The sequence below is a fragment of the Meriones unguiculatus genome, chromosome 1, assembly GCF_030254825.1.
Source record: "Meriones unguiculatus strain TT.TT164.6M chromosome 1, Bangor_MerUng_6.1, whole genome shotgun sequence".
Classification (NCBI taxonomy): Eukaryota; Metazoa; Chordata; class Mammalia; order Rodentia; family Muridae; genus Meriones; species Meriones unguiculatus.
This window is the reverse complement of record NC_083349.1, coordinates 54,178,857-54,192,464: the sequence shown is the minus strand read 5'-3', so window position 1 is coordinate 54,192,464 and position 13,608 is coordinate 54,178,857. Positions and strand designations below refer to the sequence as shown.

The 13,608-nt window shown below is 42.7% G+C and overlaps 1 protein-coding gene across 1 annotated transcript in view; it reads right to left on the bottom strand.

Moving 5' to 3' along the window:
- Plce1 (phospholipase C epsilon 1) overlaps positions 1–13,608 on the bottom strand; it is a 290,498-nt gene that overhangs the window by 12,034 nt on the left and 264,856 nt on the right. The window contains exons 24-29 of the mRNA XM_060388995.1: positions 13,099–13,230; positions 11,766–12,059; positions 6,224–6,387; positions 4,317–4,578; positions 1,729–1,847; positions 812–940 (exon numbers count right to left, since the gene is read on the bottom strand). Coding sequence (XP_060244978.1) covers positions 812–940; positions 1,729–1,847; positions 4,317–4,578; positions 6,224–6,387; positions 11,766–12,059; positions 13,099–13,230 — 1,100 coding nt within the window. The remainder of the gene's footprint in view (positions 1–811; positions 941–1,728; positions 1,848–4,316; positions 4,579–6,223; positions 6,388–11,765; positions 12,060–13,098; positions 13,231–13,608) is intronic.

Below are 13,608 nucleotides of genomic sequence, written 5' to 3'. Positions count from 1 at the left end.
AAGTTTATGGACTAATTGACTAAAAACACCTAAAAGCCTTGGAAGTAGCTTACTTTTTATTATTTGTAAAATTTGGACCTTAAATAGTTTCCTATGATGCTACTTAAGTCAGTAATAAAATGTTGAGCAAAATGTTTCACTATCCAAAGATATGTGCCCTTAAATGATAGTGATAACTAATATTAATATTATTATGTTAATATTTGTTACACTGGACTCATTTGGTTTTTAATTCTGCAAATTTCACCATATGTACTAACTTTGGAGGAAGGTCCAGGACACTCCTCTTGGTCAGTGCTCTCTCTGATCTACCCTCAAATAGGAGAAGTAGTTCTAAAATGGGTTAAGGTTGAAACAGTGTTTGGGGGTGTTAAGCCACTGAATCAATAACAGTTCTTCTCTATGCTTAATCATAGCCTGTCTAGTGGTATCAAGAACCCTTACACTATTCTTAGGATTTCAGACAATCAAAAGACATATCATAGCAAAGCTAGGAGGATTGTAAACTTAAGGTCAGCCTGGTGGAATTCTTAATAATAATAATAATAATAATAATAATAATAATAACAACAACAAAGGTCTATGTAGCTCAGTGGTAGAGCACTTGCCTAGCATGTACAAGGCTGTAGGTTCAGGCCCCAACATGTAAAGATAAACAAACAAGCTACAGATAAACAAAAGATGTATCATCAACATGGACCTCTATGGCTTTATGTGAACGTGTCTACACATACATATTTGCATACATATTTGCACATACATGTACATTTTGGAGGCTGGGCCTCTTTAACCGCAGGTCCCATGGACTTGCCTGATGGAGGAGCTGCTTTGCCTTGGTGCCTCCACTTACAGTGAAAACAGCGAAGGGCTCTGGACCTGGGACACCATGCACTGTGACCCTGTGAGTCTGAGAACACTTCCTCTCTTCAGAAGTAAACATCTGTCAATGAAGATGGCACAGTTTCTCACACATTCTAGATAACATAGTCATTCTAGGCTCTTTTCAATATAAAATTTCTAGGACCCACTTGTCATTTGATGCCATGCTGATGTGGAGGAAGAGACAGTGGTACATTTTCCTCAATAGTCCTGAGGAAATTCAGCCACCAGAGTCTCAACTTACTGAAATGACAGTGTTTCTTTCTAGCGTGAGCAGGGATTGGCGTGATATGAAATACATGCTAGTTTCCATGTTTAGAAGCTCCATGGGTATTACAAATGTGAAGCCAAGATTTCTGTAGAGGATTCAAGGAAAGGGAGGAAAGGAGACCCCAGAAAATAAGGGCAGAGGCACATGGAAAGAAATCAGCAAAGGTGAAGGAGAGAGAGGCCAGAGTTAAAAAGCAGGACTATTTGAAGTGGTGATGAAGGTGGCCCAAGGAAGTGCCTTTTAGAGCTTGTGAACACAGGGGAAACTGGACACGCTGTCACATATGTTTTTAATTTATAGAGGAAATTAGAGTAGTAGTAAATTAGAGCAATGATCCTTGTTTAAATAAATAAATTCTTGTTTGGAGGGCAAGCCCTGGTCCAGTGATTCTCAAACATCACTGTGGGCTCTTAGCCACAGTTTGTTCATATGTAAGTGCCAAAGTGTTAGTCATTTTTATTATTGTTTCCATAGCTACCTAATTAATGACTCATTGGCTACTCTGTTGTACCACAAGAGGGTCTACCTTTAATGTAGCAGTCCTGCAGATATGCTGACTGAAATAAGAATTTGATTACCACAGAGGCTGGCATGGTATTGCCAGAGGGACATTCTTCCATCCTTCTGCTGTTTATGAATAAGCTAGAGATTTCCAAGATTTCATTGTGGAGGTTCCGCAGCTGAAGATGTCGATATCCTGGAATGATGCAGAATTGGGGAAAGCCTGTTAAGGATGCATGACTGAGATCTGCAGAGATCTCCTTGGAGGCCAGTGTATCCCCCAAATGAGCAGTGGATGGCAACAGGCTTGCTAACAGGAACCTTCCACAGTAAGAGAGCTGTTCCCTGGGGATATACTGGACTGTCAGTGAATAATTAACTTGTTCAACTCTTCCTAACTTAAACTTCAAATGAATAATCATCAAACTCAAACAACAAAGAAGTAGGGAAACTTGATGAATTTGACACCAAAGCACATACTATCTCTGCTTATTAAAAGTCAATATCCATTCTTGGAAAGCTTTCATCATAAAATATTTTTAATAAAAAATAGTTAATAAAATATTTTATCTTATTAAAATAGCAAGAGATTATATATAAATATAAAAGCAATTATATATAAATATAAAAGCAATGCAGCCAATAAAAGTGGTAGCGTAGCTGTATGATTATTAATGTAGAAAGTTGCTCATTATGCACATTAGAAATGAAAAACCAGAAAGTCATAAAACATTAGGATTAGTAGGAAGTCTATTTGTTAACTGTGTATCTCATTGTCATATACATAGGCAGAGACATAAAGCCTGAAACAGACCGTACTACAATCCACAGACCTAAAGAAGCTAAGTAATGAGGAGGACCCTACGGAGGATGCTTAATTCTTATTCAGAATGGCAAATAGAATAGACACTGGAAGTGGTTGAAGATATGGAACAGGACTGGAGCCTACCATAGATGCCCTCTGAAAGACTCTACCCACCAGGAGATTGAAGCAGATGCTGAGACTCACAGCCAAACTTTGAGCAAAGAGCAGGGAATCTTATAGACTGTGTTGGGAGATAGACCCAGAGGGGACAGGAGCTCCATATAAAGACCAACAGAACCAACAAATCTTGGCCCGGGGGTGGGGGGCAGGATCTGTGGAGACTTATGCACCAAGCAAGGACCATGTATGGAGAGGACCTAAGCCCCCTGCTCATAAGTAGCCAATAGGCAGCTCAGTTGCCAAGCAGGACCCCTAGTTTGGGGAGCAGGGACTATTGCTGACATAGACTCTTGTTGCCTGCTCCTCAAACACTTCCCCCCTGGTGGAGTGGCCTTACCAGGCCACAGAGGAAGAGGATACAAGGAGTGCTGGTGAGACTTGACTTGATAGGCTGGGGTTAGTTGGTAGGGGAGGAGGGCTCCCCCTTTCTGAGGACAGGAAAAGGGGATATGGGAAAGGGAAGGAAGGTGGGGCCAGAAGGAGAAAAGGGAGGGGACTATGATAGGGATATGAAGTGAATCAATTAAAAAAAAAATAGTTAAAAAGAAAGCCTGGGACAGATGTGATTAAACTGGGGAACAGCATGACGATCTTGAAACAAGTGATTGTGCTTCTCTGTCCTTACACTTTCCAGTAACTGTAATGGCCTGAACTATGGGCCTCTCTTATTGATATGTTGAGACCCAAGCCCCTAGTACTTGAGATAGTTCCCTTAATATTTAATGAGGTTAAAACAATGCCATGAGGATGGGTCCTAACTCAATAAGATTAACGTGCCCATAAGAAGGGGAAGTTAAGAGATAACTCAGAAGGTAAAGGCATCTCTGGCCAGGCCTGATAAGCTGAGTTTGATCCCTGGAACCCTCATGATGGGAGGAGAGAATAAACTCCTTCAGGCTGTCCTCTGACCTTCACAGGTACCCATCCACATATGCACATGGAATAAATAAATACAATCACTTTTAAAAGAAGAAGTTAAGATAGCGGCATCGGACAAGTACTATTCTTTGAGGAAGCCAAACCAAAGAGGTGTTAGCAGAGATCAAGCCTTCTGACATCTTCATTTTGGCTTTCTAGCCTTTAAGAGTGTAGGGAAATAAAGTTGGTTGTAGTGTGTTGTCCTGGACACTCTACCAAACACATGTAGTGACCAGGGGCTGCTTGCTTAGGAAAAAGAGAATAGGAAGCAAGCCAAAAGTGGGAAAGTATAACCTGTTTGTGAAACGCAGAATATGTCAGGTTGAGTATGGCTGTGGTGTGGGACACAGAAGTGCACTTTGATACTCAGAGTAGACCAGCATTCAGCATCCTCAGAGGCAGAATCTTAGGCGCACCTGGGACTACTGAATCGGAGTCTACATGTTATTACCAAGTGCCCCAGGGGATCTTATGCACATCAAAATTTGTGAGACCATACAAGGAGACGAAATTTCTGAGGACCACACCAAAGCCACCCACAAAGCCATGGTGCTTGCCTGACCCACATGCCAACGGTGCTCACCTCTGCCTTCCATCGAACACCCACCTTTCCAGTACGGCTAGGCTTGCCGTTCAGCTGTGGCTAGCCCTGCTACTACTGCACCCCAGCCCGCCCTCCCTTTGCTTTTTATTTCCTTATGCCAGACTCTGCTTTAAAATGCCCTTAGCCCTTACAGGTACCATTTGAGAAATTTATTCTACCTCGTTTTAAAGCTTTGAGCGGAATGATTCTCTGAGCCGTTATCGCCGAACTGTTATTTTCCACAACTGCAAAACGAAGAAACACAAGATCTTCAAAGTGAACCCGGAAGAGAAACTGTTCGTTCCACATGGGGTTCAGAGTGTTTCGATGGATGGGCTTTGTGCGGAAATGGCAGCTGTCCAGGGGCGTGCCCAAGATGTCAACTTCAATGCATGGACTTCCTGTGCTGTTACTAGGGCACACATTTTGGCCAGAGATGATCTGAAGGGAAAACAAAGGATCAAGTTCACAGAAGTTGAAAGAGAAGCGAAAAAACTTGTTGTCTTAGCTTCTGTAACACGTAAGGTGAATGATTAATAAAACTATTAAGCAAACACAAGTGATTGTACTTAGGCAATCACATAGCTTGAAAAAATTGAAAATCCTATTTTGCTTATAGCATTCACTTAAACTGAATCTCTCAATGGTCAAAATTTGGAATATGATAAAAAAGAAACTGAAATGAAACTACATTTTTTACAGATGTCAAGAGAAAAAAAGACCTTATTCCATGTAAACATGAATTTGCTATTTCTATTCTATTCTATTTTAAATGCCACAGGAATATATTTTACAATTACAAAATCTTCAATAGTTTTAGAGCAAGCCATGGAACCCTTAACAGAAATTCATTCATAGATGAATGGGAAAAAAAACGATGAAATGAGGACATGGTGCTCTTAGTTATGGGTTGAGGACAGAGTTTATTGTAGCTCTGTGGGAGGGCACAGCCAGAGGAGAGGCATCTGGAAGGGCCCACACTGAACATGGGTGGTAGACTGAACCACACCAGGTCAGGAGAGGGGGAAGGGGAAAGGCAGAGCCAGAAGCCGAGAGACCACTATAGTTGGAACCAAGAGTGGAGGCGGCCAAGAGGCAAAAAGGGTGAAAGGATTTTGTAGCCAAAATGGCTGGGTTATATATGAATCGGAGAAGCTGGAGGAAGGGAAGTTTAGCCCTGGGCTAGAGAGGTTAGGGTAGGGGGTGGGGTATGACAGCCAGGACAACTCTGTAATGGTACTGGCCAATGTGGGAGGAGCTGGCAGATAGAGTCTGCTTTGATAGTCAATAGGCACCCCAGTTGGCTGGGTGTTCCTTGAGACCTTACAGGATCCCTCTGTAAACAGATAAAACAACAGTCTACCCTTACTAAAATGGCCCAATACAAAAGAGGCAACTGTTCTCCCAGCTTAGGGTGAGAGAGAAAGCAATTTGGGTGGAGGGAGAATGTGTGAACCGAGTTATCCCCAGGATTTGGACTGTCATAAGGGCGCTTCCTTTGGAAAGAGAAAAATGAGAGTTAAAGACGAAAAAAAAAATGACCCTGGTTCATTGCTCTCTCCTATCTCCTGCCCTGATTTTTTTTTTCCCTTTGTTAGCTAAGAGCAAATGAATGAGGAAGTAGAGATGACTAACGACCTGCAGTTCGGTATTTTTCGGTATTTTAAGCTAGCAATCTGTAGAGTTTTTCCAATAACTCAGTGATGATATAAGTAATGGGAAGCACAAGGTTAGACTAGATGCAGGAAATATGCCTTGTCGTGTGTGTACACAGATGCCAGTCTGTCTGACCTAGAAGGGGCTCAACATTTACAAGGACACCGTTATGATTCTGGGTTCCCTGGAGGACAAAATGAGCATTTTTAGTTTGTGAGATAAAGCAGGAATCTCATGATTTCACCTGATTGGCTCGGAAACATGGAGTCTGTGACAGCCACTGCTGTCTGGGAATAAGAAATTATTGCAGAAACTCAACCTGCATGATCTGAAACAGCACAGCGTTGCAGTGCCCTGAATTCTAGACTGGTTCATATTCATTCTCAGAGGCTTGACAGCTGCATCAGTCTGAAGACAGGCACATACTCACAGTTAAGGAATAGATAGCAGGGTCCATGCTGTCTAGGTCTCTTTCCAGTGGAGAAAACTTCTGGTACATGGGACAGCTTTTATCCCACAGGACAGGGGGCTTCAAAACATAACCACAGCCACCATTGGCCTCAAACATTGCGGCATTTAAATGTAAAGGAAGATCTGCAGAACAAACAAAGCCAAGATTACACATTACTTCATGAAGAAGAGACAACGAGCCAGTCGCACTGTGCTGGCTAGTTTTTGCCAACTTGACACAAGCTAGAGTTATTTGGGGAGAGGGACATCAACTGAGAAAATATCTCCATCAGATTGCCAGGAGGCAGCTCTGGAGGTCACTTTCTTGATAAATGATTGATTTATTTATCACGGGGGCCCAGTCCACTGTGGGTCACACCACTCCTGGGCAGGTGGTTCTGAGGTGTATAAGAAAGCTGACTTGAGCAGCCTTGGCAAGCAAGCCAGTAAGCAGTGTTTCTCTATTGCCTCTGCTTCCACTCTTGACTTGAGCTCCTGTAGCAACTTCCTTTAGTGAAGGAGGATGACCTGAGAGTTGTAAGCTGATGTAAACCCTCTCCTCTGCTATCTGCTTTTGGTCATGGTATTTTAGCACATCAATAGAAACCCTAATTGAGACACATTCCATAGATTGATGAATACCGACTGTGTGCAATGTTATCTTAGGAGATCCAGAGATACAGCCGGTAGCAGAGAGAAAACAAAAGCACCACCAACAACAAAAAATCAAAACACCACCACCACCACCACTACCAAAAAAAAAAAAAAAATCACTTTCCTCACAGTCTGTGAACATGCCCAAGTTCCACCTCTAAGCTACATTCTGTCCCTTAAGAACTGTTGCAGCTGGGCATGGTGACACACACCTGTGATCCCAGCACTCAGGGAGGCAGAGGCAGGCAGCTTTCTGTGAGTGTGAGGCCAGCCTGGTCTATAATGTGAGTCCAGGACAGCCAAGGCTACATGGAGAAACCCTGTCTCAAAAAGTCAAACAAACAAACAAAAACAAAAGCAACCCAGAACCCCTTTTGCAAGTAAAACTTCACTACATCCATCAGAAACCTTCTGTAGAATACCTCAGTTTATGCTGAAGTTTGAAACCCTGAATCATTATTTTGGGAAAGAATCATTCCATTGTTTTTCATCTATAAATGTCAAACCATGCAGACCATTTTATGGCCAATTTTTGCTATTTCAAAGGTAAGATAAAATCTTAACGATACAAAAAAGAAAAACAGTATTTCCTTGAAATCTTAATTTCAGCCCATAATTATTCTTCCCTCTTTTTTGTTATAGCTAAATATGAAAAAAGTCATCACATATGATTCACATCATGTTCACAGGCTCCTCAATCATAAACTTCAGGAACCCTCACAAAGGCTTCGGGTGTTTTGTCGCCAAATTGTATTTGGCACAGGTTTTGATGAACGACTGCGCAGTTTCTGGACTCTTCCACACTCACGTGCTCATCTGATGGCTCAGCCTGTAGAAACGTTGCCCAAAGGAGCACGAGGTTTGTGAGACACACCTGACTAATGTTCCCTCTGGTGGATTCCTTCCATGTGCCGAATGAACTTTGCTACAGGAGCCAACATCAAGGAGAAGTGTACTAAGTGCCTTTGAACAACAAAGACTTGGCCCCTGCTCTTGTATCTTGTGTATAAATTTTTCCACGTTTCTGAGGTTGGCCAAGTGTGTGTGTGCAGGAATTCACGGCGAAGATGTATTAGGCACATCAAGCTCCTTGGGCCTTGGTCTCCTCTGTTGAATTAGGGCGTAGCACCCATTTTTGTCAAGTTCCTTCCAGTTCTGATGTGACTGGCTTAGAGAGGCTGTGCTGTTCCTTCCCTGGCCACTCTGTGACATGAAACAGACATAGCTAGGATGGTTGAGAGAGTGAAGCAAACATGTTCACTTGAGGGGTGAAATGTAAAATGCGTGTTTACCCCAATTGAAACAGCATTTCTAATCTTGATTGTTTGTTTGAAACAATCAAGGTTTTTTCAGGGTTTTTAGCCTAGGTCCATTTCCTGTCCCTTTTCTCTGTGTAGCCTTGGCTTTCCTGGACTCCCTTTGTAGACCAGGCTGGCCTCAAAATCAGAGATCTGCCTGCCTCTGCCCCACTTCCCCCAGTGCTGGGATTACAGGTGTGTACTACTGTGCCTGGCTGGCATTTCTAATCTTAAAAATCAATTTTATGAGCACTGATATGACATCGCAATGTAAAAAGCTCTGTCTGATCTCATACACACACTCAAATATTCCAAAATCTGGAAACAACAACAAAATTTCACATCCAAATGCTTGGAGTCTTGAGCATTCTAGATAAAGGATGGTCAACCAGCATTTTTACAGCAATAGTGGCTCACGCTTAATGGTGTCAGCTTCACAGGATTGGAATCAGTCCTTCTTAGCACTGTGCCTAACCTAACAGCTTTTAAACACTTTTTTTTTTTTTTAGACTAGGTCCCACTGTGTATAACTGGGCACCTAGAATGTGCTATGTAGACCACACTGGCCTCAAACTCCCAGAAACGGGCCTGCTTCTGCTTCAGAATGCTAGGGGATCTGGCTGTCTCTATCAACTGTGCGGCGATTAGCTTCTAAACGCTCAAAAGCACCCTCTCTTAGACATGATCCCATTTAGTACTACAATATGTAAAAGAGATCTCTGGGAAGCTACTCAGCTCAAAATAAAGAGGGGCTCGAGTCTAGTCCTCTACTGTCTCCTCAGGGAGCCCTCGCAGTCATCGGCAGCTACAGCCACAGTTTGAAACCCGTTTGTAACCAAATGAAAGGAAGTCCATGAACCAGTGCATTCTGACTGTCCTGGTTACCCCTGTATTTGGGATCTTGAAAAATCACTGTGAAAACTGCAACTCTAATCCAATAAAACACAGTAAATACTTTAGAAAGAAGCTTTACGTCTGACTGGGGTCACAGTGCTTACATCCTTTGTGTTCAGTATATGGAGCTGGATTCACACAGGCCCAGAGGAAAGAAGTCAGATAGGCTGTTGCCAATGGTAGCCACAGCTTTGCATATCGGCTTCAGGTTCACAGGCTCAATGGTCACGTTTATTGAGCATGGACCTGCTCATCACTTCTTGCAGTTGACAGGTCAACTGAAAGCTTGAGGACAGAATAGATGGTCATAGATCCACAGACACCCCTGGGAGGCACCGAGGTCCCCTGTCATCAACAAAATGGCAAGGCAGATGAGCCCTGTGAGATGAGGAGGCTGATGGGTCACTCAAAAAATCAAGTACTTTTTTCCCCCTCCTCAATCAAGTACTTCTTAACCTAGGAATTACTTTCAACAACTGAAAAATAGTTATTCTGGTATTGATTGCTTATCTGTGTGTTTGGATTCTCAAGTCACAGAGAAGTACCCAGACGATACCTCACTGTGACTGTGAAATGTTCCCCAGAGCCTCTTATGGTTAAACCTCTGCTCCTCAGCTGGTGATCACCATTTAGGCAGGCTGTGGAACTTTCAGGAGGCAGGTCTTTGCTGGAAGTATGGGTCAATGGGGTAGGCCTTCAGGTTTTTAGCCTAGGTCCATTTCCTGTCCCTCTTCTGTTTCCTGACTGCAGATGAACTGTCTAGCTGTTCTCTGATTCTCCCACCATGTCTTCCCTGCTGCGAGTAACTGTATCACCTCAAACTGCAAGTTGGAATGAACCTTTCTTTAAGATATTGTCAGATATTTTGTCACAGTGACAATAAGCTAATGTGTTAGTGTGAAAAGTAACAGATCTGAACCAAACCAAAACAAAACACCAGAAAACAAACAAACAAACAAAACCCATCAAGAGCAATAGGTTCAAATTTCAGTGAGGTTGGTCAGGGCAACATGTACTTATTGATCATCTACTGTGTGTGCAGTCTTGAGGGAGGCTTCCATCACAGTTGCCTAAATTGTGGCCAGTCTTCTAGATGGACACACCGACTCTGCATGTAGCACGTGCCTTGTGCAGCAAGGGTGGATGTTTAAGGCTCGGTGGCTAGAACTGAGAGACATCAGAAGATGACACTCTTTCTGGGTTGCAAGGCTTTGCAGATGAACCAAAAGACAGCCATCTGCCTCTCTCGAGTAGAGCAGCTCCAACAGGTGCTCCCAGCTTGCTCTGAGGCGACGGAAGCCTGCAGGGGTGACGGGAAGGTGCTCTGAGGCTCCGTTTGTGTTGTGAAGTGTGGGGGTAGGCTCAGGAGCAGCAGCTTCCTATATTTACTTTAGCAAGTGCGCCCTTTGCCATCAGTGGAGTCAGTGTGTCTGCACCAGCCCTGGCACTTCAGGAGCAGGGCACAACCCAAGCCAAGTATCCTTACATTTCCTTGAGGAGACCAGTCTGCTGCTTATTTCAGCGCTCTTAAAAGACTTAAGTAGCATAATAGTCCAGGAAGCCTTGGACTTGGGGTTACAGACAGAGCCAGGGAGGTAAAGCCACAGGCCGCTTGTGAAGAATTGAAAAGAAATGAAAAAGAAAAAATTTTACAACTCTGAAAATATTTTGCCATTATTGAGTCCAAATCATACTGTTTTTTTTTTTCTTTTTATAGCTTATCAAATACCCTTAAGGAGAGTTCATGTGTGTGCAGCACTTTTCCTGTGCTAGGGGCTTTGCAAGCTGCGTCTCCATCTACACTGTTCTTCAGTTATCTCAACTGAAAACGGTAAATGATGAGAGCAAAACCAAACAAAGCATGGGTATCATTAAGCAGATAATCTTTAGTGTCAGCTGCAGTTGACACCAGTACCAGGCACCTTGCTGTCCCAGAGCTGAAAGCTGTGGTCTGATCTCAGCTGGAGCCGTGACACATGGTGGGGTACAGTTTGGCATAGGTTCAGAAACAGTTCATGTGAGATGAACGGCAGGGGCTACTGGCACATCTGCCGTTCAAAGGAAAGACTAGACTCTGCATGAGTTTCTAGGAAACATCATTCATTTTCTTTCATCACCACGTGGAAACAAATGCCTTATTCCCTGAACTCCCAGAGAGCCTGAATTTATTTGCAACCTTGAGCAAATGAAGTATCTGAACAGTGTTTGAAGTAGCGCCACTACTTTTCCTCTTTGAAACAAGCTCTCTGTTTGGTCCAAATCAGCCCTTGGTCTTGTCAGCCTCTGCTCTCCACCTCTGGAGTGCTGGACTTCGAAGGAGGCTCAGTGACACTCTAGTTACCGGTCACTACTTTCTGACTTTGCAAGAACAAGTGTTAATAATAGATGTTGGGACCTTCTTGCTCTCACAGTGCTTTAACATCCAGAGCAAGTTGTGTTTAAAAAGTGCTCTTAAGAGAATCATCACCATCCTATTAGATCAACTCCAAAACATCGGGGGGACAATTCCTATCAGCTTCCCACTTTTCCATCCTGTGTTCTTCCCCCACATGTGTGTGCCCCACACTGGACTCTTTTTCTTTCTTTCTCTTTTTAATCTTAAGAAAACAAGTGCTCATGGAACTGCATTTACTGCACATGAGAAGATGAAGAGAGTTGAGGATGCAGGAGCCTTACCATCTGTCTGGTAGTTTAGGGCTACGAGCTGTATCCCATGGAGCCAGAACATGAGGGGGTTGGGATTGGATGAGTCGATTCGGGTCGCTGCAGGGTAGGTCCTCAGCAGCTGACAAGCAGTGTGCTGGATCAGTTTCTGGGAATACCTTCGACACAGACGTTTGGCGGCATTTTCGTTCAGTGACGAGATATGATAACATTTAGGAGTCCTAATGATAGCGCTGAGGGATGTGCTTGGGCTGAGTGGAGACACTTCCTCCCAGGTTTGTCGAATTCCTTCACAGGAACCTAAACCTGGTGAGAGATCAGCCTCTGATTAAAATTCAAAACATTTTAAAAGACCAATCTCAACAGCACACCAGATACACAGTTGCACCTAGTAAACAGAGTGGAATATATCTCGAAGGTTACCTGCTCCCTTGAAACATGGTGCCTGTTGAGTTTGAAAATGAGGGTAGCTCACTGCGGTGTGGCTCAGTGGCAGGGCACACATCCAGCTCTGGGTTCACAAAGCTCTTGGCTAAACCACCAGCGCCAAAAAAGTGAAATATGTGATAACATGAGGATAGCAACACCAATTTAAGTTGGGCGTCTGGAAGTTCTTTTGCCTCAGTACTTCATTGTTCTGTGGGCAATCTTTACAAGTACAAAGTCTGTGTGCAACTGTATAGCGCTCACAACAAGAAACAAAAACCCAAATATTCTCTCAGTGACAAAGTGTTAAATAAATATCCATATAAAGGAATATTACACAGGCATACAAGAGGCTAAGACAGACAAATGTACAGACTGGCGTGTGACAACTGAGAGCAACTAAGAATTTGTACAACTATGTTTGATTACATCCTATTTGAATATCCTTTAAAATACTTTTTTTTTCCTTGAACAAATTACAATGAACTTCTCAGTGGTCAACTCTGAGAAACAACATCATGACGCTGAGAATGGGAAGGAATTTTAATCATCTTATGGATCAGCTGGACTTTTAACTAGGAGAATTTATTACTTTTACAATAAGAAGTAATTAGGAATAAAATGATGTATCTTGTGGATACAGGGCTCAGTTCCAGGAACTGCTGGAACAGTCTACGGTGCTTCCAATTTTACTTTTGAGGCAAACATTGTGAGACCATCTTCAGTAAAAAATGCTATGTGTAGTGAGTTAAAAGAATGAATTAACAATCGAAAAATATTTATGTTGTACTTGGACAGTATAAACATCTATGAAAATAAAAGTGAATTTCAAAATTCAAGGGAAGTGGCTAGACAGCAAAGTATCTGAGTCATCTAGCATGCAGGACTAAGCAAAGACATTGAGAGAAGGTAACTTTACTTTTTCCAGATGTTCTGTTAAATGATGCTGTCTCCCCTGGGCTCATTCTGCCAGGATTGTTGCCAAAAATGGACTTCCTGCTTTTTCTTTCTTTCCCTCTGCTAGAGCCAGATGAATTCAGAGTTGACAGGCCTGTTCTCATAAAATGAAAATAAATAAGCCAAAAGCTACAGGCAAGAGAGCTCAACATTTTCCATCCTCATTAATGTTTATATTGAAGTCCTACTATTCCCTTGTTACACAGTACAGAAGACCCATTACATTTTAACATGGCTGATACTAGTATGGTAGACAATTATAGCAGAGTTTATTTAATCTCTAGACAAATGCAACAAACACTACATGGTTATTAAAGAATAATTCTCTAAATAACCACACACACACACACACACACACACACACACACACTTCTAGTGAACTGTGTGCCTGAAAGAGTTTTATGATTACACATACAGAATAGGCTACAGTTAACATGTAATTCCTATCAACTCAACTAAGGGAGACGAAAGA